Source organism: Onychomys torridus, chromosome 6 (genome assembly GCF_903995425.1).
Source record: "Onychomys torridus chromosome 6, mOncTor1.1, whole genome shotgun sequence".
Taxonomy (NCBI): domain Eukaryota; kingdom Metazoa; phylum Chordata; class Mammalia; order Rodentia; family Cricetidae; genus Onychomys; species Onychomys torridus.
Genome location: NC_050448.1, coordinates 10,016,425 through 10,043,494, shown reverse-complemented (window position 1 = coordinate 10,043,494; position 27,070 = coordinate 10,016,425). Strand labels below are relative to the sequence as shown.

The 27,070-nt window shown below is 43.8% G+C and overlaps 1 protein-coding gene across 1 annotated transcript; it reads right to left on the bottom strand.

Moving 5' to 3' along the window:
* Positions 1 to 1,698: 1,698 nt before the first annotated feature.
* Positions 1,699 to 25,981, bottom strand: Lrrc31 (leucine rich repeat containing 31). The gene is made up of 8 exons (XM_036189409.1): positions 25,837 to 25,981; positions 19,936 to 20,079; positions 17,109 to 17,276; positions 16,772 to 16,939; positions 15,376 to 15,543; positions 10,864 to 11,031; positions 5,287 to 5,454; positions 1,699 to 2,043 (listed from the first exon to the last, which is right to left on the bottom strand). Exons 1-8 carry the CDS (start codon positions 25,979 to 25,981, stop codon positions 1,772 to 1,774), a joined length of 1,401 nt encoding a protein of 466 aa, XP_036045302.1. The 3' UTR covers positions 1,699 to 1,771.
* Between the last annotated feature and the right edge of the window lie 1,089 nt (positions 25,982 to 27,070).

Sequence of the window (27,070 nt, the reverse complement as noted above, 5' to 3'; positions counted from 1 at the left end):
GGGAAAAAACAAAGTTTACTTGCATGTATCAGAATACAAACGTATAGCAAACATCCTCACTATTTGTTGAATTACCTTCTAGGAAATGAAAACTTTTAAAATTTGTGTAATGTAACACAAAAGCTTTCATTAACAGACAAAAAGCAAGAAATTTCCAGAGGAAATGTTTATTAGAATTTGTTTGTTCTGTCCATAAAAGGTTTATTTTATTATAGAAAATGTGATTTTGACACTGTCTTTTAAATTATTGGCTACATAAAACAAATAAAAAACAAAAACAACTTACATATGGTGTCATTGTTATTGCGGACAGTTTATATCTAAGAAAAAACTATAATAGGACAAATCTTAGTTTACAATGATAGTCAACGGAGTGCTGGGGGGAAGCCTCAGTGGATAAGGCACTTCCTGTGTGAGCATGAGAACCAGAGTGTGGATCCCCAGAGCCCACATAAAATCCAGGCACAGGTAGCAGCACCTGGAAGCAGAGACAAGGAATCCCTGGCTAATCCCTGGCAAGCCGGCTGATTGGACAGACTGGGTTCCGTGAGGGACACTGCCTCAGCAAATGAAAAGCAGAGGCAGAGAAGACACCTGACAGCATCTTTGGGCCACCATGTGCAGACACACTCACACACATACATACACCAAGACACATGTGAACACTTATACACACATGCACACACACCACACACATACATACACATGCAAAAAAGATAATATGAGAATGTTACAGTTAGTGTTTTTCACAGTAGAATTGTATACATAGATGTGTGTGTACACACACACACCTTTGTGGAACACATGTAAACATATAGGGAAACAAGGCAGAAAATCTCAGAATGATAAATAAATCAGATGCATTACCAAAATATGAACATCTTTGGTGGGATTCCTAAATAGTAGATGGATTAATTATTCATCCCAAACAAATGAAAATTCTGCTCTAAAACATCATCTTTGTTTTGTAAGATATACTAAAGACACACATTATTATTATAATTATTTTGTCTGTGTATATGTGTATGCATATACAGGTGTATGTGTGTACAGGTGTGTGCTTATACAGGTGTATTTGTGTACATGTGTGTGCATGTGCAGGTGTGTGTGTATGTGTGTGTGTGTGAGTGAATTAATGTTATGTTTTGTATAGTTCTATTAAGAAATTGTTCTTGAATGTAGGCTTGTAGGTTGAGAGTAGGTTCGTAGGAAGGTTGAGAATAGTAATTATAATTTTGTATAGTTCTGTTTTAGAATTATTATGTTAAGTTTGATGCAGTTGCATCAAGAGCTTTTTTCTTTTAAAATATAAAGAAGAGGGACCTGTTGGAGCCCACTAGGTTTCCTAGTGGCTGTATCCAGCAGGACTGCATGGGAGGTTGATTAGACCACGAGCTTGGGTACCAGGTGTTTGTAAGACTCTACACTTGACTGTAGCTAGCAAGGGGGAGGTCTTTTGCTCCACCGCTTGGCGTTGTTATAAATAGTCCTTTGGAATAAAGCTCTGGGCTGGTGGATAAAGATCCAGGCCTGCTCCAGGCTATCCTGTGTTCTCTCTCTCTGTTTCTCTCCCCCTCTATGTCCAACTAAGTCTCTTATCTCTCATTCCTCAAGAGTTCCTGGGGTAAATAAATATGGGGGCTGGTCCCCCACAATTCATTCACATTCTTTTGCTCCATTGGAGAAGTGTTCATTCCTTAGGGAGCAGCCCACTGAAACCCACCATGGTTAAACTGAATGCCCCTTCTGTGGTCATGGGTAAAGCAGCATTCTAGTCCCCCTCCTGTGAGGCTGGGACAGCCCATCTTCTCATCCCTATCTCAGTGACCACAGGAAGTTTGGTCACAGCACATAATAAGTGCCTAAACCATTGCCCACAACTCCGGGAACTCGATGGCCGAAGGCTGATGTCTAGTTCAGTTAGCTTTTTAAGGAAGCAGAGGTTTTGGCAGAAGATGGCCCATCCGGTGTCACAGATGCTGTTGTTGTAGCTCAGGTCAAGCTTCTGCAGCTCCGCTAAGTGGCCTGTCCGCATGGCTGAGGCTGGAAAATAAAATCACTCTAAATATAAATAAGGATGCTCTCTCCTTTGGCTGTTCCTCATTTCCAGTAATGCACCTCTTCTGAGATTAGTAGCAATTGATAACTTACTTTTAGCTAGTGGTTTCGTTTGGGGCATCAGAAAGCATTTTAGTGAGAAACTTTATCTCTATGTATCCCATAGACACCTCCAAAACAGACTCTCTCCATTTTCTAAGCCCCAACTGGGAGAATTTCACTTTTGCATTAGTTTAAGTTCTTCACTCCACTGAGCTCCCTGCCCTACTGCAGATATTTCCTAATTAAATGCACAGGATAATGGCTCACTGGCTTTGATTAGGGACCATTTGGTGCACAGCCATTTTGCTGTTAAATGCTGACTTGTGGTGGTATTGTGTTCCCCGAAATATTGTGTGTACCCCAAAATAAACTTATCTGGGGTCAGAGAACAGGATGGCCACAATATTAAACATGAGAATAGGCAGTGGTAGTACACGCCTTTAATCCCAGCACTTGGGAGGCAGAGCCAGGAAGATCTCTGTGAGTTCAAGGCCACATTGGAAACAGCCAGGCGTGGTGACGGTGACTCACACCTTTAATCCCAGAAAGCAAGCCTTTAATCCCAGGGAGTGGGGGCAGAAAGAGAAAGATTATATAAGGCGAGAAGACCAGAAACTAGAAGCATTTAGCTGGCTAAGCTTTTAGGCTTTGAGCAGCACAGTTCAGCTGAGATTCATTCTGGATGAGGACTCAGAAGCTTGCAGTCTGAAGAAATAAGACCAGCTGAGAAACTGGTGAGGTGAGGTAGCTGTGGCTTGTTCTGCTTCTCTGATCTTCCAGCATTCACCCCAATACCTGGCTCTGAGTTTGATTTTATTAATAAGAACTTTTAAGATTCTGCTACACTGACTAGTTATTCATTGGTTGTTAATTCTATGTAACTATCCATCCAACAATTATTTGACTGAGTACATTCATTTTGGAGGTGCTGGGAATTGAGCCTAGGGTCTCAAACATGCCAGGTAAGTACTCCACTACTGAGTTATATCACCATCCCTAACAGTAAATCCAATGTACAAACTATTCTGTTCACTTTAGAGACTTCTGGTACACAAGATAGTTTTCTCTTTGAATAGCCTTTATCATATTGTGGCCTAAGAGAAGATGATGGCTTCTGCAATAGGAAGTAGGCAAGTTACCCAAGGCAAATGGCACCTGTATTGCTCTTCATCTGAATCAGTAAAAGGTTAGGAAGAAGAGATAAATGATGCAGAATCTTAGAAGAAAGGATCTTGGGAGTCTTTCACCGAACCCACAAATCAATGGTTTGTGGAATATCTCTCTGACAGCCTCTATTGACAGCCACTGAGGTCTGTCCTCTGCTCCATGCTCTTTCGGCCCATCATGAAGCTGATCTCATGGAAGGGAGCCCTTTTGGGGACCCCGGTCTACCCCACCCCCACTGCCTTGGTCAGCTCATCTCGAGGACTACTGTGGCTCCAGAAATCAGGGAGCTGGTAGCAGAGTAGTGATGGGGGTTCCCAAAGCTAGATGGGAGACAACAGGCTTTCCATTGCTCCGGATGGAGGTGAACACCAGGATTGTAATTCGAGGGGACATTGGGCTAAGGTACATTGCCTGGACTCTGATAACTTAAATTATTCCTTATTTAATTTTCTTTCCATACTTCTAAACTGTACTAGGGCAAGTGTCAGGTTTGTGCTACAGTACCTCTTTAAGCCTTCTTGTGTCTTTTTTTTTTTTTTTGACACAGAAAGAATGAACTTCACTCAAAGCCTTCAGCAAGCTTCTATCTGTAATAATTGATACTCAGTTCAATTATGATGACAAGCTGTTTTCTTTCTCTTTCTTCCTTCCCTCCCTCCCTTCCTTTATTTTCTGTCTGTCTTTCTTTTCTTTTTTCTTTTTTGGAGACAGGGTCCCTTTGTGTAGCCCTGGCTGTCCTGGAACTCACTAAGTAGACCAGGCTGGCCTTGAACCTGGAGTTCCACCTGCTTCTGTTTCCCAAGTGCTGGAATTAAAGGCATGTGCCACCACGACCTGGTATGTTTTTTTCTTTATTTTATGTTATTTTTATGTACTTAACTTTAAAAGATATATTTTTATTGTATATGAGTGTATGTGTCTGTGTGGAACTACCACACCTAACCACAGGTGCCCCTGCAAGCTGTGGATCCCCAGTGTCGGCGCTGGGAACCACACACAGGTCCTCTGCAAGAGCATTATGCGTTCTTAGTTGTGAGGTATCTCCTCAGCTCACTGTCATTAATTTTTTATATTATTAACTTATTTTGAGATGCCAGGACCCAATGCATGCTAGTCAAGAGCTCTACTGATCAGATACATCCTCAGATCCTTAACCCTTTCTTATTTAAATAAGGCATTTTAGAGTCATTTTGGGGAAAATTAATAGTACCACGTGGTTAGGGCATAGTTTGTGCAAGTAAACCGTAGAGGATGGACTCAGCGAGGGGTGTTGAAGCAAAGGTAACCACCCTCCCTCCTCACCACCATCTTATCTTCAGAAACACTCTCCCTGGTCTTTCAGCTTCAGAATTACATTGCTTGGTTTAACCAGAGTTTTATTTAAAGCTGATACTGGGGAAAAGGAAGCTGCCACAGCCCCAGCTCCACCACCTGGTCCCTCAACCCAAGATCTACCACCTGGTCCCTCAACCCAAGATCTACCACCTGGTCCCTCAGCCCAAGATCTACCACCTGGTCCCTCAGCCCAAGATCTACCACCTGGTCCCTCAGCCCAAGATCTACCACCTGGTCCCTCAACCCAAGATCTACCACCTGGTCCCTCAGCCCAAGATCTACCACCTGGTCCCTCAGCCCAAGATCTACCACCTGGTCCCTCAACCCAAGATCTACCACCTGGTCCCTCAGCCCCAGATCTACAACCTGGTCCTTCAGCCCCAGGTCTGACACCTGATCCCTCAGCCCCAGGTCTGACACTTGATCCCTCAGCCCCAGGTCTGACACCTGATCCCTCAGCCCCAGGTCCACCAATTGGTCCCTCAGCCCAGATCTACCACCTGGTCCCTCAGCCCCAGCTCCACCACCTGGTTCCTCAACCCTGGATCTATCACCTGGCCCCTCAGCCCAAGGTCTGCTACCTGGCCCCTCAGCCCCAGGTCTGCCACCTGCCCCCTCAGCCCCAGGTCTGCCACCTGGTCCCTGCTTTGTGCCAAGACTGTCCTGGGAGGGGTTAATACAAACCCAGGAGAACCAGGTCTTCTGTCACCAGGGCACAGCTACTCAGCCTCAGTACTCGGAGTGACCTTGACAGCTTCAGTGTTTGAAGAAGGAGCTCCAGGTTCCCACCAACACACTTGTTCCAAGAAAGGTTGAGTGTTTCCAGAGCAGGGAGGTGAACAGAGGCTTCAGCTAAAATTGTAATGATAAGAGTGTTAGTAACTTGGGTCCCATGGGAGACCTTAAGGGCCAGAGCAGTCTATGAATATGCCTAGGGCTGAAAAGGTTGTCTTTGGGACTCTATTGGCAATATTAGAAAGCTAGACTTAGTTAAATGGGATTCCCCATTAGCTGGGATTTCTTTTATTTCTTTTGTACTTAGGAAGGAGAAAGGGCTAAGGAGCCCTGAAAACTGGTCAGAATTTTCAAAGTACACCTGGATTGGTACTTATGCCAATGTTTGGTCCTAGTTGAAATTCAGAGATGGGGTCAAGCTTCTCTAAGACTCAAGCTGCATTTGCGTTTATTTCATGCAATTACCCAGTCAAAGTGTGGTGGTTTGAATGAGGAAGGTCCCCATAAGCTCATGTACTCAAGTGCTTGGTTCCCAGTTGGTGGAACTGTTTGGGAAGGAATAGGAGGCATGCCCTGTGGGAGGAGGTGTGTCATCATGGGTGGGCTTTGAGGTTTCACACCCACAAAGCCCAGTCTCTCTCCCTCTGCCAACTGTTTGTGATTCAGATGCAAGTTCTTAGCTACTGCCCAGCACCATGACTACCTCCTGCTGCTGCCATACTCCTCACCATGATGGTATGGACTCATCCTTTAAACCTTAAGCAAGCCCCAAATTAAATGCTTCCGTATATACGTTGCCTTGGTCATGGTATCTCTACAGAGAAATAGAAAAGTAATGAGGACACAAGGAAAGGAACTAACACATTTTGGATGGAGTTTTTAAATACTAATTAATTCTCAGATGGCTCCTAAGTTTAAAGTTAATCATAACAACTTATTCCCAAGCATAATAAGCATTTTTAACTGTCTTTCTTTATCAAGTATTCAAGAGGAAATCCTACCCACTCATGGCACACAGGTCTAAATTAAAGAAAAGTCAAATTTTCCAATTTTCTTATAAAAGTGATATAGAATGTATATCGGATTGAGTGGTAGATTTATGTCAATAATGTGCTTTTATATAATAGTTCCCTTGTTCTTTGTTGATTATACAGCTGAAGTAGAAGAAGCTGTCTCTTGAGATCTGCCATTCTTCAACATTTTTTTTCTAAAGCAATATAAAATTTTCTCAATTAGGAGGTATATTTATGAAACATCACATTGTTCCCAAAATTACTATATTCTGCAATTTTTCCAAATGGATATCAAGCAGTAAAATGTCTGTTTTGTGGCCTACCTAATTATTTGGTGAATTATAGTCTCCCTTAAGAAGTCTGTTACCTACTACAGGCTGGCCTCCGCCCTGTGATCCTCCTGCCTCAGATTCCTGGGTATTGGTGTTACAGGCAGGCACCACACATTTTGCCTTAATTATAAATTTTGACATAGGCTACAAAGAGGCTCCGAATTTAGCTGGTGACTGTGTTAAGGATCAATAGTCACGCCTAGACCTGAAAATTGTGTGAGAACTACCAGGAAAGGGTAGAAACTGGAAGCCGAATGTTCCAGAGATCAGAACAGGAGCAGCTGAGAACTCAGAGACACTGAAGGGTCAGCAAGAATCTGCCTGAGGCTGGGTCAAAGAGGTAGAGGGGTGCTGGAGCCAGCTCATGTGGCCCTTTTAGGTCACATTCAGGAACATGGGCTCTACCTGAGCTACTACAGGAACTGTCCTGGCCATTTTAAAACTGAGGAAAACCAATTTGCTTTCAAATGAAATTTACAGATTCTGCAATAATATTAACAACTAACATTTGTTGAGCATTATGAGCCAGGCAGCTTTCCCAGAACTGTATATGTATCCAAGCCACTTGTTTTTTACACCCCTATGATGTCCATGCAGTTGTCACACTTTTCTATTTTATAGATGAGGAAGTGAAAATGCTGAGGTCTCGGGAACCTGCAGTCACACAGGCCACAGGATCCAGAGCTAGATCTGACTGCCGGTGTGTCGTCAGGTGAATGGAACACTGCTCCACAGGGTGATTGTAACCAACTTTAAGGCAGTCATAGACCCCATCAAACACATAGATATTCTGTAGACATCCCATGGCCCCATGCTAAAATCATCAAATCTGAAAGGTTTACAGTCTGGCACAGGGCTGGCAGAAGTCCACAGAAAAGACCAAGTATGTGGGGCTGAAAGGAGAGCAAGGGTTCTCCAAATACAGACTTCTTTAAGTGGTTTTAGGAATAGTTACTAGAAAATAACCTTATCATTAATAGGGTACATTTATTTAATTTAACTGTGGACCTGTCTGCTCCATGGCACAATTGTAAAGGATCAAAAGCAGGACTGTTTCCCCCACCATCCAAGAATCACCATGGAAACACACTGCTGGGTGTGTCTATGAGGGTGTTTCCAGAGATGCTAAGACACTCCTGAGGCACATCCATCTCTCTGTCCCTTAGTGTGGCTGTCATGTGACCTTGCCCCGGCTCTGTATCTCAAACTGCGCACAAAACCAGACGGTTTCCTCCTTAAACTGCTTTCACCAGGCATTTTCTCACAACTTCGAGTAAAGTGACTAATTCACACCCAAGTCCACAGTTCTAGCCATGTGCACACTTAAAATGAGTGTTTTAGGTTTCTTGTTGGTTTAAATTTTTATTTGGGGAACAACCTGTATCTTCTTCAGTGGTTGAAGCCAGAGAATATACCTTATGCTTCTAGGGAATGTGGTGGGGGTTTTGTTTTGTTTTGGATATTGAATCAGGATAACACTTTAAAGATATTAATAATTAAACAATTCTTGAGACTGGTAATGTGTCCTCAGGAGCCAAGACTAGTCTAGTCAGTCAGATTTCTGTTGCTGTAACAAAATATCTCCAAAGGCTGGGTGTGGTTGTACCTGCCTATAATGCCATCATGCAGGAGGATTGGGTGAAGAACTGAGCTTGAGTTACATAGTGTGACCTTGTGTCAAGGACAAGACAAAACAACCCAAGGGAAACAAAGGAGCAAAGATTTGTCTCTAGGACTTCAGGCTCTGATGACACAATGTCTTGTTGAGGAGAGAGTGGTGGAGCAGAGCTGCTCACCTCATGACAGCCAGGAAATAGGAGAAAGCAGCAGGAACCGAGGGTGCTCCAGTATTCCTACCCCTGACTGGACCACAGCTCCTACAGATCCCAGCACTTCTAAAAACAACCCACTCAAATCTGAGTCTGTCATGGTTGACACATTGATGAGGTAAGACACAACCCAGTCACCTCAGGACACCACTCCAGTGCCTAAACCACTTGTATTAATAATATGAACTATGACATCTACCAGTTTCCTTCTGTGAGTCTGGAATTCCTGAGAGGATATTTGCATGACTAAACCTCAATGAAACCCTTGCTTACAGGTTCAGATGAATTCCACTAGAATACGTCACACACGTCACAATTCGTTGCTGGAGTAGTTAAGTGTGCCCTGTGCAGCTCCACTAAGAAAGAACTCTTGGGAGACTGCACTTGGTTCCTTGGGGCTTTTCCTCACAAACATTTTAATTCCTGGTTTTATTTTGTGTCCTTTCCCTGTAATAAATCTTTGCTATGAATACAGCTATATGCTGAGACTTGAGTCTTCTTAGGAATTAATGAAACTGGAATAGTGCTGGGGACCCCAGTACGGTATGCACAAAGTGCTGGTTTACCTGAGTGGTATGTTTGGGGGATATTCAGCAATGTCCCTTTACCTCTAAGCACCTCCTTCCACTTGCCAGCCATGATGGGAAGAAATTCCAAATCTGGTAGACCCTTGATATAGGCTAGGATAGAGGCATGGCCTTCAGGATTCCTAACAGAGCATATGTTGCTGTGGGGAATGAATGCTGGGTGGTCAGCTAGACACAGACACTAATAATTGTGGTGACATATTATATACCCTGTTATTATTCCTAGCCACTTCTGGAGTCACATGACCATGCATGCACTGTCAGCAGTCAGGCAAAATGTTTAGTCACTTCAGGGCCTTATGTCCTACATAATCTGTGCACAACATGGTCACGTAATCTACACAGCATGATCATGTAATCTATGCACATACATGGCATCTCTACAAAAGCCCATATACGAATGTGCAAGGTGACCTATAAAAGCAGGCTCTACCCGGTCCCTCTCACCAGAGGTAACACGTACCTTTCTCTCTCTCTCCCTCTCTCCCTCTTTCCCTCTCTCCCTCTCTCCCTCTCTTCCTCCCCCCCCCCCCGCCCACACCTTTCTTTTTGGTAGGCCTACCCACCTCCACCTTTCCCTTCCCTAAAAAAAAACCTCTTATAGTGGGTTCCATTGTACCTCATATTTTCTGAAGCCCAGTAAATAATGCCGACAAATAAATAGCATACCCTAATAAAATTTGCCTGAAGATCAGAGGACATAACAAGCCACTAGATTAAACATAAAGCCTGGCAGCGGTGGCACACACCTTTAATCCTAGCACTTGGGAGGCAGAGATCCATCTGGATCTCTGTGAGTTCAAGGCCACCCTGGACTACATGAGATTGACTCAGTCTAGGAGAAAAACAGCGCCTGGCAATGGTGACCACATGCCTTTAATCCCAGTACTTGGGAGTCACATGCCTTTAATCCCAGCACAAGGAAGGAAGTGATATAGCTGGGCAGAAAGGTATGTAAGGTGTGAGGAGACGGAACTAGAGCCCCTTTCTGCTGAGAACTCAAGCCTTTTCCAGCCGAAGGCCTTTTCCACTGGACCCTTTTGGCTGAGGACTCAGAGGCGTTCAGTCAGAGGATTCGTGGAGTTGGCGAGGTGAGACGTGGCTGTGGCTTGTTCCTTTGTCTCTCTGATCTTTCAGCATTTACCCCGATATCTGGCTCCAGGATTTTTATTAAAAGACCATCTAGCAATTTGTGTTACAAACAAGGTCTCTTTCCATTAGACTCACAGCATCCTCAGTTCATGTTCCCTCTCAGCAAAATCACAAGTTGCTGGCCACGGACTTCTAGAGTTGGCTTCATATAATGTAAAGCAAAATGCTCCTCGGAGCTCAGGCTGTAGCTTGGTTGGTAGAGTGCTTGCCTACCACACACAAAGTCCTGGGTTCTACCTCAGTGCCACACAAACTGAGCACACTAGTGCATGCCTGTACTCCCAGGTCTGGGAGGCAGAGGCAGGAGGACCAGAAGTTTGAAGTCACTGTCAGCTAAATAGCAAGTTCAAGGCCAGCCTGGGCTTTATGAGATCCTGTCTCTAAAACTAAAATAAATGTCACTGTCATTCATAAAACTTTTAAGACCACTTTTAAGAGAATATATTTTCTGGAAAATAAACAACAAATAAACAAACACCCAATTAGTCTTTAGTGACTAGTCCTTTTCTTGGAATGAAGTTCATGGTGTATGTGTGTGTCGGGGGGGGGGGGGGGGGGGAGTCTCCCCCAGGTCATTGCCAGGTGCATGCTAGGAGCTAGGAAGCTCTCTTACCAAGGGCTGTGAAAGTCTCACTTTCCAAAGCACAACCATAGATCAGTAATGACTTCAGTGCCGGTAAAAATCGGAGCCTGCTGAGTAGGTTTTCAGAGGAGCCGCCCACCTTTCTGTTGGATGACAAATCCAGTTCTTGAAGGTTTGAGAGTAAAGGGATTATCTGAGCTGTGGAAATATCAATGACACATATGAGGCACTGTTTCACAGAGTCGTAGGAACGTCTGGCTCCCACAGTCTTCCTAGCGTGGCTTCTACTGAACTCATCCGTATGGCACTACCCTCCCTGAGACCCCCACACAGGCTGTACCACAGGCAAATCAGCCTCTCTCCAGGTTGCTCTTCTGGCTTCTCTATTCCCAAGTCTCTCTGTGGACTAAAACGTAAAAGCAAAGGTTTAGGGGACTGAGTTCTAATCCTGGAACTGTGCAACTAGCTGGGCCTGGTAGTTCAAACATGTAATCTTAGAATTCTGAGGAAAGGGGGGATTGGTTGTTCAAAGTCTATCTGACTAGCTTAGGGAAACCTTGTCTCAAAATAAAAGGCATAAAAGAGGTGTAGAGCCCAGTGGTAGAGTAGTTGCTAGTGTGAGTAGGCCCAAACCCCACAACCGCAAAAGCAATGGCGGTAGGTGACCCTGTATGAGATCTGCACCAGCCAGCTTCTCTGGAGCTTAGTTTCATTAATCATAAAACACCCGCATCACAAGAGAATTAGAGAAATAAAATGGCTTGCTCTTAATAGTTTCCTTTAGTGCTGGCACACATTAATGTCTGACACGGTCATTCTCTTCTCAGAATGTTAAGACAAGTCATCAGAGCATGTGCCTGTCAGTGACAGCATTGCAGAGGGGGCCTGAGGAGCCTGGTGGGCCAAAAGGAGCTGCAGGGAATCGTGGAGTTGGCCTGGTCCTGCTGCCTTGAGAGGCATGCGTCATAGGTTTTTCAGATTACAGTCCATGGCTTCTGGGGTGAGCCTTTCAGTTCCTGAGAAACTGAGGCACTCCCTCAGGCAGAGAAACATTCAGGCCACCTTGTGATTCTATATGTTCCCTAGTAGCCAGTGAAGCATGTAGATAGGTGACAGAGCAGTTGGTCTTAGACATGAATCTTGTGGACCCTGTATGGCTTGCAGACGTCAGTGTATCCTGGCAACTACCATTGTGTTGATCCTGACAATTGCCATTATATTCTGTTTCTGATAGAGGTGTAAAAAAATGATTGCTTGGAATAAATTTGTCACAGCCTCAGTCTTGCTGTGACCCCTCCAACCTGTACCTGGTCAAAGGCTCATCTCTCACCAGCCATACCAGGCAACCCTGAGCTGGTAAGCAAGTGCTGGAGCTACAGGTAGTCAGAGTCTACTATCTTCCTGCTACTTGCCTGCTTCAAGGCCCCCCTGGAGCACTTACCAACATTGGAATCATTATCCTAGGAGACCTGTGGAGCTAGCTTATCTTATGGAGCCTTCCAGGGCCACCCAAACACCTCTCAGTCACTGTCCTATCTGTAGTGGTTTGAATGAGGATGTCCCCCCACAGGCTTAGATGTTTCAGCACCTGGTTCCCAGTTGGTGGTGCTGTTGGGGAGGGTTAGGAGGCATGGCCTTACAGGAAGTATGCCAATAGCGGTAGGCTTTGAGGGTTTAAAGACTCTACACCATTTCAGTTTTCTCTCTCTGCTTTGTGTTTGAGGTTCCAAATGTGCACCTCAGCTTTCTGCTCCTCCGGCCACACCTGCCACTTGCTGCCATGCCCCTGCTCCACTATTGTAAACTCACTCTTAGACCCATGCAATCACAAGCCCAAGTAAACTCTTCCTTCTGTAAGCTGTCTTTGTTGTGGTGTCTTCTCACAGCAACAGAAAAGAATAACTGTGACTCATCTTCTCCCCACCCATGACTGCACACTCTTTTCTTCCTCACATATTTGTTTTCTTCCCTCACTGAAGGTGAGCACTGTGTGTGGGAGACTACCTCATCCCCAGAGTGGGGGCCAGTATCCAAAACATCAAGACAGAAAAGTGTGTATGAGAGAGGGGATATGGGAAAGAAAGAGAAAGAAGAGAAAGTAGGACTCGTGGTCCCACTTGAGGTAACCATTCCCTGGTACCCTCCACAGTAATTCACATTTCACCACATGCTATGGATAGGTTTTGTTTTATTCCTGCCCTAGAGGACTGACATTCTGTCTGAATTTCCATGGGCCATGGTACAGAGCCTCACAAATGGAAGACTAATCAGCAGTTACTAGCTAAATAAGCAGTAATTCTTTGGAGTTATTTGCAGTGATAAGTAAATATTCAATTATTTAGCATCATAAGGTAGAAAATGGGATGCATATTGTGGGGAACCCATGAAATCCTGAGTGAATATGTGTAGTTGACACAAGAGCAGCCATGGCAGGGACCCCAATGCCTCAGTCCCACAGGAATGGCAAGGCCTTCCCCTGCTCCAAGTATGCATATTGACAGTATTTGCAGAAAGTATCAAACATAGTTTCCTCCTTGTGATGACTGCAGCCTGAGACTGCTCCCTATGGAGACCCCCAGATTAGCTAATCCCTCCTCTCTCAGATGTGTGTAATAAGCAGCCTCCTCTCTCAGATGTGTGTAATAAACATTCTCCTCTCTCGGATGTATGTAATAAACAGCCTCCTCACTCAGATATGTGTAATAAGCAGCCTCCTCTCTTAGATGTGTGTAATAAGCAGCCTCCTCTCTCGGATGTATGTAATAAACAGCCTCCTCACTCAGATATGTGTAATAAGCAGCCTCCTCTCTTAGATGTGTGTAATAAGCAGCCTCCTCTCTCGGATGTATGTAATAAACAGCCTCCTCACTCAGATATGTGTAATAAGCAGCCTCCTCTCTTAGATGTGTGTAATAAGCAGCCTCCTCTCTCGGATGTATGTAATAAACAGCCTCCTCACTCAGATATGTGTAATAAGCAGCCTCCTCTCTCAGATGTGTGTAATAAGCGGCCTCCTCTCTCAGATGTGTGTAATAAACATTCCCCTCTCTCGGATGTATGTAATAAACATTCTCCTCACTCAGATGTCTATAATAAGACCACCTCTTTATTCAGCTGTGTATAATAAGCTCCCTCTGTACTCAGCTGTATGCAATAAAACTCCGTCCATATTCAGTGGTATATAATAAATGCACTGAGTTTCCAGGCTGTCAGTGTGTCTTCATCAAAGCACACGGCCCTTCTGATGTCAGCCTTTCTGTGCTTCTGTCTGTCATTCTTCATTCCTCATCACCCCAGTCACACCAAGTCCAAAGCCATGCAGATCACAGCAGCATCTCACTTCCATCTTTTTAAGTCAAGCAGCAGAACAATGCCATTTGCTATGGTTCTTACATGATCATCAGCTGCCTGGGATACTCTCCCATGTCCTACACAAGGGGGGCTTATTCCCGTGCTGTTCGGCAGCCGACAGTGAAGCTCCTCTAGTACTTTCTCAACCCTGAGAGCAACAATGTAAGATTTGACACTCAGTGTTGGGATTTGTGCCACAGGGATCTGGTAGCCAGGTAACTCAGAGTATCCCTCGGCCTGTGACAGAAGAGATGAGTGTTCTGTGGAAAGTGAAAAGAACTTTTCCACTTAAAGCCTTCATGAACACTGAACTTCTCATACTTTTCCAGATTGAGGGACAAAAGTCTGAGTAATAATTCAGCAGACCCCAAAGGTGGTTGTTAGAGCTGAAATTTTATTTTTACTATTTTCCTTCTCCAAAGTGTATTTTAAAATCTATATTATTATTATTTGTCATCCATTTGCATATTAAGCATGCTCTTAGTGGGAGACAGGAATATGCGGGTACCTCCACTTGAGCAATGGAGAGATTCCGGACCAGATCCACTCCTAACTTGGAGGTTGCCCTCTATCTGAACAAAGGAAGAGTCAAGGCTCGAAGGCCACAGGATGCCAGGTATGTCTGAGGACAGTGAGGCCTGAGAGGAGTTCAATGAGATGAGGATTGCAGAACAAAGGCAGAGAGAAGAGGCAGGAAGACATTTGGGCTCTTGCAAAGTCATGCTCAGTATCTTGAAGGTTCAGTATGGCCACATGTGAGCGGGAATAATTTCCGGTCTTCTTGCTATGGGAAAGTGCATTTACATATTATAGGTAATAACCACAGAACTTCATTGACGGTTGGAGAATAACTACTGCTATTTGAAGTTGTGATGTCCACCCATTAGACACCACCAATTGTTTTTCAGCAACTGCCTTTTCTCTAGTGTCTTGATGCTCTCATTGAAAAGCTGCATTTTGGTGTTCTCTCTACAGACCTGTACATAATCAAGGTTGTGACACTAAAACACTTGTTTCTAAAAGGCAAGAGAAGTTCAAATTTTTCTCCTTCAAGTACCAAATCTTGGATTCTTTAACATTTACTGGGTGTTCAGCGCACACACAAAACTCTGATGACTTGAATTCAGGCATCCCCCCAGCTCTCTAACTTCCCAGGCATTTCTGCAGGTTCTGCTCACGGGGTACACTTACTCAGTGATTCCACATCACCGGCTGTGAGTAAGCACTGGTGAAGATCCAGGACTTCTAGATGCTCCAGCAAGGCCAGCTGAGCAGGCACTTCTTCAAAGCCTCCGCCCAGCTCCTTGTTGCCGGAGAGATCCAATGTCCTCAGCACATCCAAGGATGCAAAGGCATCATCTGCAAAGCAGGGTCCAACCCATCCTGAAATCCATACTGTGAGGCAGTGGGCAGGCGAGTAGGGAGGGAGAGGAGCAGAATAGGAGAGGAGGTAACATCTGTCCTACTAAAGCCAAAGGGGGCGGGGGTAACTGAAGAGTCCCTGCCAACTGGGCCTCAGCAGACCCAACAGAGACTTCACAAGCCCTCTCTCTAAGATACAATTGGCTGCTACCAGTTCTTGTCTGAATCTCTGAGGACACTTGCCTATACCACCAACTACACTTGAGTGCTGACCTTAGATTTCCTCAGGCTGCCAGTTAGAAGGGCACTGAAGGCTCTGAAAGTCACCGGGGACAATGGTGTCATTCCCTGTAACGAGACCACTCTATGCAGACAGCAAGTGCTCACCATGGATACCACTAGAGCCATTATTATTATTTTATCAGTATCAATACCTTCTGGTCACTGAGCACTATAAAGCTGATGTCTTCAACAGCAATAATAAACCTACCCAGTGTCCAACCCATACCTTAGATTTGCTGGCCTTTCAGAGCTAGTCGGTTTAAAAGCTTGTCTGTTCTGTGGTGCTCAGCCTTGAGCCTTCCACCCGCCCGGCATGTGGGGGTCCTGGCACTGAGACAGCCCAGCCTCTTCACTCTTCTTACTTTTGATTTGAAATGTTTTCATTAAGTTACCAGGGCTGGCCTTGACCTTGTAACCTAACTTCCTCAGCCTTTGGGTCTATACTACCAAGCCTGACTTAAGAGGGTCCTTTTATTTTGTTTTGTGTTTTTCTGTTTCTTTTTCATAATAATAAAGTGTAAGTTTACTGTGAACAATTTCAAAAATAAATAAGGCTAACATGCACTAAGGCCCTGGTTCAGTTCCCAGAACTGAAGCAAGTAAACAAAGAACAAATAAATAAAACAATGAATATTTAAGTTCATATGTTCTAATATATTTTAAAGAACATATATGCTATATGATACATTTAAAATTTTTTCATTTATCTCTATTGTGTATGAGTGTGTGTGGGTGTGAGTGGGGGTGTGTGTGTGAGTGCCAAGGTGTATATACGGAGATCAGAGAACAACCTTATGGAGTTGTTCTTTCTACCATGGTCCTGGGAATCAAACTTGGGCAGCTGGCCTGGGTGTTTCACCCAGCGAGGTGCCTCATCAACCCTGGCACATAATACATTTTATACTTTACATGCATAATCTTAAATTTAACAATCGTAACTCACCCAATATTCTGACACTCTTTGGGGATAAACCGCAGGAATGCAACTTCAGTACTTTCAGGCCTGAGGTACTTTTTAATCCTTGTGCTATGATGTCTAGACTACTGCCGATGTTTCTGTTAATGGAAAGATCAAATACTTCAAGTCTCTGCAGCTTAGGTAGCAAGTGACCTGAAAGGGAATAAATCCAAACAGGAAGAGTGTCCACACGGAAGCCATAGGTTAGCCTGAAGTCTACTGCAGCCCTGGGGACAAAGAGCACCAGGGGCAGTCCCCAGCTGCTAATGACAGGCATCTTTCCTACATTCTTCTGGGAAGAACTCTTATAAATTTCACTTACCCACAAACTCCCCATCCTGTGACGTGAGGGCGCAGTCCACAAGTTCAAGTGTTTGAATCTTGCTCCCTTTTTGGAATGTACGTAGAACCTGAGGCAACTTTCCTCCCACATTGCTGTTCCAGGATAAACTCAGTTCTTCAAGTGCCGGTATCATTTCAAGAGCGGCTCCTAAGTACCAAATATCCCATAATTCAGTGGGCGCTGGCTCAGAAAGGCAAAGATGTCATTCACAACCAGGACCGCCAGTAACTAGGGAATATGGAAGCTGAGGCAGGTACTGTGTTTGCTGATGAGGAGCAAGGAGAAGAAAGGGAGCTGGATCCTGTCCCTAACAACAGAGTGAGCACCTCCATGTTCAAGCACAGCATTCTAGTCCTTCCAAAGCTCAGGGAGCCATGTCCCTGAGCAAACCACAGCTGTAAACAATTGACCCAGAGGCAGCGTCCTTGCCCGGCTGTTCTCTGGAAGTCAGGATCTATTGCGCGCAACTTGTCTGCTCTCTCTATTCACTCTCTTTGGCACCAGACTGGGCACAGGTAGAAAAGAGGCAAGCTGGAAACCTAACACACTTGGACACCAAGACTGTAACGTGCATTGAACATTAGAGAGAGAAGACGCAGGGCTTCCCCTAGAGAAGAAGCAGAGCCTGGTGGCCAGGCAGCAGCCACAGACGAGGGCTCAGAGGGGAGAGGGAGAAACTTTGCCCCTTCTTGCCTGAAACCATTTCATAGAGAAAACCACTGAGGTGGGACAGGAACCAACCAGAGGTGTGGGAGTCTTGAAACCCTCCCAAGGGACAAATAAGAAAAGACAGCCGGGCGGCGGTGGTGCACGCCTTTAATCCCAGCACTCGGGAGGCAGAGGCAGGCAGATCTCTGTGAGTTTGAGGCCAGCCTGGTCTCCAAAGCAAGTTCTAGGAAAAGCGCAAAGCTACACAGAGAAACCCTGTCTCGAAAACAAAAACAAAAACAAAGAAAGAAAGAATGAAAGAAAGAAAAGACATTCGGCACTCGTTTTGTTAATGCAAATCTCTGAAGATAAGGGAATAACCAAAATAATTCATCAAAATAGAAAAAAGTAAATAAAGCAGCAAAAATTTTAGTAAAGCATTTGGGTAAGTAGTATGAGTTTTTACAAATGTTATCTTTTTTTTTTCAGTGTATATTTAACTTAATTGAGGCTCTAGTTCGAGCTAAACCAAGTTTTAGTTTTTAAAAAAACTCATTTTGATCAATTTTTAAAGGTGGGTTAGAAAAATAAAGGAGGTAAATATTATTTTGGAATTTAAAACCAGATTAACTGCTATCCGCTCCAATTCTTCCATTTTATAGATGAGATTGTGAGACCCAGAGTGAACTAGCATTACAATAATAGCACCATAAAAGCCCTGCAGTTGGGAGTCTGGTCAGTTTTGTTCAGCCCTTATCCACGATCTGGGGTGCAAGGCACGGAAGTCCCCAGTCATGCTCTTGACCACTGTAGTTGGAGATCTTCCCTTCTTGGGTCTCTGAGGGAGTTGAAGATCAGTTAGTTATAGTTATAATTATCTTTGTTAAGGATTTCAGAAAACTCACTAAGAGCTGTAAGTGTATAAATTTGAAAGACGTTATAAAACAGTTCCGTTAGCTATATAAGTTAGGATAGAAAGTGAATCAGGTACATTCTGTACTTACCAAAATAGGATAGATAATGGAATTATTTTCTCTGAATTTGTCAAATGCAAATGGACTAGACATTGTTTAGGTATTTATTGTTTGTATATATGGTATATATAGTTATTGTACTTTTGTATATAGTTTTTCTTATATTAGTTATAACTTTTTCCTTTTTTTTCTTTTTATGAAAATAGAAAAGGGGAAATATAGTGATATTTTATTTGTATTGAAATGTGATTTTATTTGTATGTTAATAAAGTTGACTTGAGGTCAGAGCAAGCCAGAGCAGAAGCTGGGTGGTAGTGGTGCACGCCTTTAATCCCAGCACTTGGGAGGCAGAGCTAGGTAGATCTCTGTGTGTTCAAGGACACAGCCAGCATAGAGACACACACCTTTAATCTCAATACCAACCATAGAAGACCTGGAGGTCTGTACAAACAGGCAGTGACGAGGAGGTCATGTGGCTGGGTTTACAACCAATGAGAAAACAGAACAGAAAGTCTATAAATAGACAGGACACACAGAAGTAGGTCTCTTGTGGAGAGGAAGAACAGCAGAAGCAGTGAAGGGTAAGGTTTTCCCGCTCTTGCTCTGACCTCGTGGTTTTTAACTCTGCAATTGGTTCTGTGTTTCTTATTTAACAAGCCGGTTACATCTACAGCCTCCCCAACACATGCAGAGACAACATTGACTGCTTGCCCCTGAGGGGTCAGGACGACAGGATACTTCAAGGGAAGCCATGTTTTCTGTTTCTAAGTTTTCGATCTGTGTGTATACATGCGTGCGTGTGTGCGTGCGTGTGCGTGCCCACAGTTGTGCATATACATGGGAAGCCATAGAATGACCTTTGGTGTTGTACTTCAAGTGCCTCTATCTTCCCGGGTTTTTTGTTTGTTTTGTTTTTGAAAAGAGGTCTCTCACTTGCTGGAGCTTGCTGAGCAGGCTGGCTTCCGGGCTTCAGGGATCTGCCTGTCTCCGTCTCCATGGTATGGTGATTCTAAGCCTATGCCGCCATATTCAGCTTCCATTGGTTCTGAAGTTCAAACTCAGGTCCTCATGTTCGCAAGACAAGCTTTTTATGAACGTAGCCATCTTCCCAGCCCCTGTTCTTTTATTGTTTTCCAAGTTGTCGAGCAGAGAGAAGTCCCATCTTAGGGGAGGCATCACCTTACCCAGAGTTTGAACATCCTCAGTGGTAAGTCCACAGCCACTCAGCCTCAGAACTTTCAGCTTGCTGTCCAGATGCATTTGCTCAGTGAACAAGTGGAGGGTTCCGCTGACAAAATCATTCCAGGAAATATCCAGTTCCTCCAATTCTGGGAAGAAAGGCAGCAAACAGCTCAAGTGAGCAGAAGAAAATGCAGATCTGTGTGTGTGACTTGTAACAATCAGAACTCAGTGCCCATGTGCTCAGGATGTAATTTTGGATAATATAAAAATGCAGGGATCAGGCATGTTGACATTTAGCAAAGCAGGGATTTCTTGCTTGCAAGTGAGAAAATTGTCCCATTTATATTCCCCATTTCTTTGGATACTTTCTATTTTTTGCCAGAAAGGAAAAAAATTGCACTCTATAAACACAATGATGTCTATACAAGATCCTGTAGAACTTTCTGTGTTATTGTTGACGCTGAGGTAGAAATGGCAACTCTTCCTGCACCACTGTTACAGCGGTTACTGCTCTGTGAATACTGCTCTTTATATGTTGCTAAGCCCTCTGACACGCATGCCCTAGTTCTATCAGTCCCTCAGACTGGAAGCTGGAGAACACACCAGGGCCAGGTCAGCAGAGAAAAGGATTGTCTGCACGTTTTTGTAGCTGGCTTTTTCTTTTGGGCCACCAACCAGCTACCAAATCATGACACAGAGACTTCTTATTAGTTATGAATGCTCGGCCTTATCTTAGCTCTTATTTTAATCTGTTTCTCTTTATTTATGTTTTGCCTCGGGGCTTTTACCTTCCTTTCCTTCTGCATATCTTACTTTCACTGCCTCTTGTGTCTGGCTGGCGGGCAGCTGCCTGGCTTCTGTACCCTGGTGTGTCTCTCTCTTTCTCCTTTATTCTCTCCTCTTTCTTCTCTCTTTTTTTTTCTAGATTTCTCCTCCTACTTGTTCTCTCTGCCCAACAACCCCACCTATCCCTCTCCTGCCTAGCTATTGGCTATTCAGCTTTTTATTAGACCAATCAGGTGCCTTAGGCAGGCAAGGTGAAACAGCAACACATCTTTACATAATTAAACAAATGCAGCATGAACAATGTAACACATCTCTGCTTAGTTAAAATAATATTCCACAATATGTTTTCTTTATTATCTTGATCACCCAGGCATCACTACCTTCTATTTACTAATTATTATTAATTTTGAGACAGAGTTTCCCTATGCAGTTTCCCTATCCTGGCTGGCCTGGGATTTGCCATGTATCACAGAGATCCACTTGCCTCTGCCTCCAGAGTGCTGGGATTAAAGGCCTGCACACCACCATGCTCAGCACTATCTTAAGTTATTGTTTTTACTCTTTTGAGGGGCCCATCACCCAGCTCCTAAATAAATCAGACATGGAGGCTTATTCTTAGTTATAAATGCCTGGTCTTAGCTTGGTCTTATTTCTAGCCAGCTTTTCTTAAATTATCCCATCTATCTTTTGCCTCTGGGCTTTTCCTTTTCTATTCATGTATATCTTTCTTTGTTTCTCCATTGCTGGTTGTGTAGCTGGGTGGCTGGCCCCTGATATCCCCTTCCTTCTCTGGCTTCTTCTTCTCTCCTTCAAGATTTCTCCTTCTATACATTCTCTCTGCCTGCTAGCCCTGCCCATCTTTTCTCCTACTCACTATTAGCCATTCAGCTCTTTATTAGACCATCAGGTGTTTTACACAGTAACACAGCTTCACAGAGTTAAACAGATGCAACATAAACAAAAGTAACACCTTAAAACAATATTCTACAACCATCTTATACCTAAATAGACAGTGATGTGAGATTTTGTGGGTTCAACCTTCTCTGAGGCTCTATCACAGCTTGTTAAAGAGCAAAGTTACCCTCTGTGGAAAATTCTCAAAGGACATCTTCATCTTCAGAAACAGCAAGACTTAAGGGTGGAGATGGCCGAGTGGAAGCAGCAAGGCACACATGAATGCTGCAAGTCTGAGCATTTAAAGGACAGCCTGGGAAGCAATGCACTGGGCTTCTGTGGTTTCGGGTCAAGAGAATCTGGAGTTACCAGTTCTGAAATGACAACTCCAGCAAAATCCTCTTTCTTCTAGCAGCATTCAAAGCCCTTTAGCCGCTGATCCTGTTCATCATGACCAAACTTTATACAGGATAAAAGCCCTGAATTCATAAGGCAAAATCAACAACAAAAATACAGGAAAAGAAAAATCTTGCTTTTCTGACACCAAACACTGAGTTGGCTGCTGCTGACTGCTTTTGCTCCAATTTTTGTTTGAATTCATAAAGGAAGTCAGGCCTCCTTCCTGGTGACAACTTCATGAAGAAAATACAACTACTGTACTCAAAACACAGGCCAGTGGTGAAAACCAGCTTCCATCAGAGTCCCCTGAGGACTGGCTAAGATATAGGACCTAAGGCTCAAAGAACCCAATTCTGTAGGTTTGGCTGCCTTCCCAGAACTCCTCAAGTGGTTCTGATCCCTTAGGTGCTGTGCTGGCTTATAGTTCCCACTGAGTCCTATCCCAGGGCTGTGGGCATGGCTCAGTGGGTAAAGACACTTGCCCACTCAACCTGAAGACTTGAGTTTGATCTCAAAGTCCTGTGATATATAGAGAGGGAAATGACTTTCTCAAGTGTCTTCTGACCAATACATATGAGATATGTCATGCACATATGCATATGCCCACACACAATAAATTAATTAAATGATTAGTGTAACTTAAAAAAAACATTTTTTTAAAGAACCCTGTCCCATAATGGCATAGATTTTAATTTAAATTAATTTTAAGTAATTAAAATAGTGTTATAGTCTAAATATCTGTGTTTCCTCCCCTCCTCCATGCACACATTGAAAGCTAATCCCCACTGTAATGCTATTAAAAGGTAGGGTCTTGTGCTGGAGAGTTAAGAGCCCTGCTGCTCTTCCAGAGGGTCCAAGCTCAATTCCCAGCAACCCTGTGATAGCTCGCAGCCAACTGTAACTACAATTCCAGGGGTCCAATGCCCTTTTCTGCCATTGATAGCACACAATGCACAGACATACATGCAGGCAAAACACCCATACATGTAAAATAATTTTAAAAAATTTAAAAAGAGAAAAACAGTATCTTCATCACGTAATTAATTCCTGAAGATGGAGCCCTTGCGAGCATCATTAGTGGCTGTAGTGGTTTGAATGGGTGTCTATAAGTTTCGGCATTTGAATCCTTGGCCATTTGTTGGTAGCCCTGTTTGGGGAGGCTCAGGCAGTGTGGCACGGATGAAGGAAGTGTGTCCCTGGAGGAAGGCTCTGGGAGTTTCAAAAGCCATGCTCTGTTTCCAGTGCACTCTGCTTCCTGTTTGCAGTTGGAGATGTGAGCTCCAGCCTGCATGTCTCCCCGGTGCCCACTACCTCCACTCCAAAGTTATGGAGCCATAAGCCTAAAACAAACTCATCTCCCTGTAACTAGCTTTGGTCAGTGTTTTATCGCAACAATAGAAAAGTAACTTCCAAAAGGAGCTAGCTTGAAGGAGCCTGTCCAATCCACTCTAACAGGATACCACTAGAATACACCTGTGGAGTATGAGTGTGCTTAGACCACATTAGAGTAAGTCATATGGATCTTGCACTTCCTAGATTCCAGCCACTTCCTAGAAGTAAGTTAAAACTAAGTTGAGGACAGTGGTTGTTTTGTTTTGTTTTACTCTTTGGTGCTGTGGGATGTCTTTCTGTATGCTGTGAATATGTGTTGCTCTCATTGGTTAATAAAAAACTGACAGGCCAGTAGCTGGGCAGGAAGTTAGGCAGGAAACCCAAACTAAGAATGCTGGGAAGGAGAAGGGCAGAGTCAGGAGTTGCCAGCCAGATGCAGAAATGAGAATGTCACACTGAGAAAAGGTACCAAGCCATGTGGCTAAACATAGATAAGAATTATGTGTTAATTAAAGTGTAAGAGCTAGTCAGTAATAAGCCTGAGCTACCAGCTAAGCATTTTTAAGTAATATCAAGCCTCCAAATCAATTATTTTGGAAGTGGCTGCTGGGTATTTGGGAATTACTGGCAGAACATAAACTTCTGTCTACACTTTGGCTCTTTGAGGGCCTACCACTCAGCTCCCAAACAATCACACAAAGACTTATTATATTACAAATGTCCAGCCTTAGCTTGGCTTGTTTCTAGCCAGCTTTTCTTACATTAAATTATCCTGTCTACTTTTTGCCTCTGGGTTTTTCCCTTTATATATATATATTTCTTTCCTTCTTACTCCATGTCTGGCTGTGGGGCTGGCCCCTGACATTCTCCTCTCCTCTTCTCTCTCATCCTCTTCCTCCCTCTCCTCCTCCTCCTCCTCTTCCTTCTCTTTTTTTCCTTCTATTTATTCTCTCTGCCTGGCAGCCCCTTCCTAGCTATTGGCTGTTCAGCTCTTTATCAGACCATCAGGTGTTTTAAACAGGCAAAGTAACACAGCTTCACAGAGATAAACAAATACAACATAAAAAAATGCAACACAGCTTTGCATCATTAAATAAATATTCCACAGCATAAACAAATGTAACACATCCTCAACTAATATCCCACAAGAGAGGACACCTAATTCAGGTGCAGTTTTGGCATCTCTCTATTGGCAGATACACACAGTCTTAATAGGGGCTTATTTTAAGGTATCTGAGAAGCAGAACACAAGATTGACATGGGAGAAGGGGCTCCTAACAACCCTAGGTATGCTGTGGCAGCAAACGTGGTTATTTTTGTTTGTAAAAGAGGTAAGCAGTAGTTGCTGGAAGTTATGCTTTTTATCCCTCGCTACTAAACAAGGCAATACCCTTACCTTCTCTGCAGGGCTCAGTATCCGGTGAGTTGATCATTTGGGGGAACAGATTTATCTCAAAGAGCAAGAAGCAATCACTACATAGGTAAACTTGCTCAGGGAGAAAAGAAATGAATTCATCTCCAAAGCTCAACTCACATCTGAGAAGCTTTAGGAAGGACCAATTTTTTAAAAAGGGAACCACCCACAGAAAGCTTTTATTTGTTCAAAGATATCAATACCTGTAGCCACGTGTTTTCTCCAGGTTCCGAGTTCCTCCAGTCCTGCCTGGCCCTGAGGTCCCTCAGTCACTTATAAAATAATCATTTAGAGGCTTAATATTATTTACAAACTGTGTGGCCTATGGCTTTAGCTGCTTGCCAGCTAGCTCTTTCATCTTAATCAACCCATTTCTATAAATCTATATGTTGCCACGTGGCCATGGCGTTACCCTTCTGCTGACCCCGTGGTGCTCTTCCAGCAACGGGCTCACGACTCTCTGCCATTGCCTTTCTTCTTTCATGTCTCTCTCCTTGGATTTCCTGCCTGCCTCTAAGCCATAGGCCAAAGCAGCTTATTAACCAATGGGAACAACATATATTCAGTGTACAGAAAGATATCCCCCAGCAAATACTTTTTGCAGTAAAACAAGAAACAACCCCAACAACTTCAGTACTTTCCAAACCAACAAACCAACCTTGATTCTCATTAGAATATAAGGTGGTTTGTTTTGTTTTGTTTCACAATATGAGTTAACAGATCCCAGGCTGACTTGAAACTCCCTGGAGAGCCAAACATGACCTTGAACTTCTGATCCTTTGCTGCCAGCTCCCAAGAGCTGGAACTACAGGTGTGTGTGGAAGTAGGGTGGAAACCAGGGCTTCGAGAAAGCTAGGTAAATGCTCTCTTAACTAAGCTGTGTCCCAGCCCTTAGCATGAGTTTGTTTGCTTTCTAAATAGTGTTTTGCTGCTTTCTGAGACCACATGGGGGACCTCAGTGTGCCACATGGGTCACTATATAAGAGAGCTCAGTGTGTCACGTGGGTCACTATGTATGTTTTGACTGTTCTTGATATAAAGGCCTTACATTCTCCATACAAAGTAATGCCATACAGACCTGCCTCCTTCGAAGGTGCTGCTGTTAATCCGCAGCAGGTGTTTAAGTCTAGACACCTGTCAGCAGCCTTCCTGCACGACTTCTTCAGGAACCAGTCACTTTCTTTCATATTGGATTTCCATTCCATTTCTAAACCAAGAGGCATAGCTATGTAAAACCCAAAGAATTTGCTTTTGACAACAGTTAAAAATATAAATAATCATGATCCAATGTGGAAAGAGATGGGTACTAGTCCTGAGTTCCCTTAGGAAACTTCCCAAGGTGAGAGATGCTGACCTGGAACAATTGTTGGCCCTTGTTCCTGCTACCAGGTGTTCAGATACTGCACCTGAGAGCCTGGGGCAGTCAGTGGACTTCCTCTCCTGGCCAGCCCGGGCTTCTCAGCTTCAGTACTGAGTTGTGCACTGAGCAGCTTGGGCTCGCATTTCAGAGGTGTGCTGTTTGAAGAACATCCATCTCTCTGGCCAGTTCGATGTAGGTAACTCCCAAAACCAACCAGTGAAGAATGGCAGGAACAGATATCATTATCAAGGTCCAGGAGGCCTTGGGAAGTGAGAAAAAGATGTGCAGGTCAGTTTCCAGACACAGACTATTCATCTGCAAACATGGGATACGAGAGCAGTTCCTGAGAGAGCTGTAGCATTTTTTCCTCCTGCACGGGGTTGCCTTCAGAAGCCTCATGTGTCCTCCTCACTATTAGGGAGATCTTCACACCACCCTACCAAGTTCTTCTGCAAGAACACCATGCTAAAATAATATGTGTGTATGTACGTTTATGTGTGTATATGTGTGTGCATATATACACAATAGCAAAAGTCAGTGACCTTACCAAACACTGATTACATATCAATTCTTCATGTATTTGCATGCAATAGCACTTAAGGCACACAATGTACTTCTGTCATAACAAAAGAACATGAATGTACTGATGGTGGCCTTAACATGGTTTTGTTAAGTGAAAATGTACAATTTTAGAGGGGTACACATAGCACATTGAAATCCAAAACAATTTTAAGTCCTAAATATACACATAGTTTTACTCACCCTATCTAAAATGTGAAAGGCCAGCCAGCTGTGGTGACACTTGTCTATAATCTCATCCCTTGGAAGGATGAACATGGAGACTATGGATTCGAGGCCAGTTTGGTGTCTACAGTGAGTTCTGGGCCGGCCAGGACTGCATAGCAAGGCCGTGTCTTAAAACACAAAGAAAAGTTGTAAGCCACATAGCTAA

Excerpts from the sequence above, each read along its gene's own strand:
- Lrrc31 (XM_036189409.1), bottom strand. The coding sequence starts at position 25,981 with ATGCCTCTTGGTTTAGAAATGGAATGGAAATCCAATATGAAAGAAAGT. Across the intron at positions 16,940-17,108 it reads ACAGGATGGGGAGTTTGTGG|GTCACTTGCTACCTAAGCTG; the intron begins GTAAGTGAAATT and ends ATTCCCTTTCAG. Across the intron at positions 2,044-5,286 it reads AGAAGACCTGGTTCTCCTGG|CCTCAGCCATGCGGACAGGC; the intron begins GTTTGTATTAAC and ends TTTATTTTCCAG.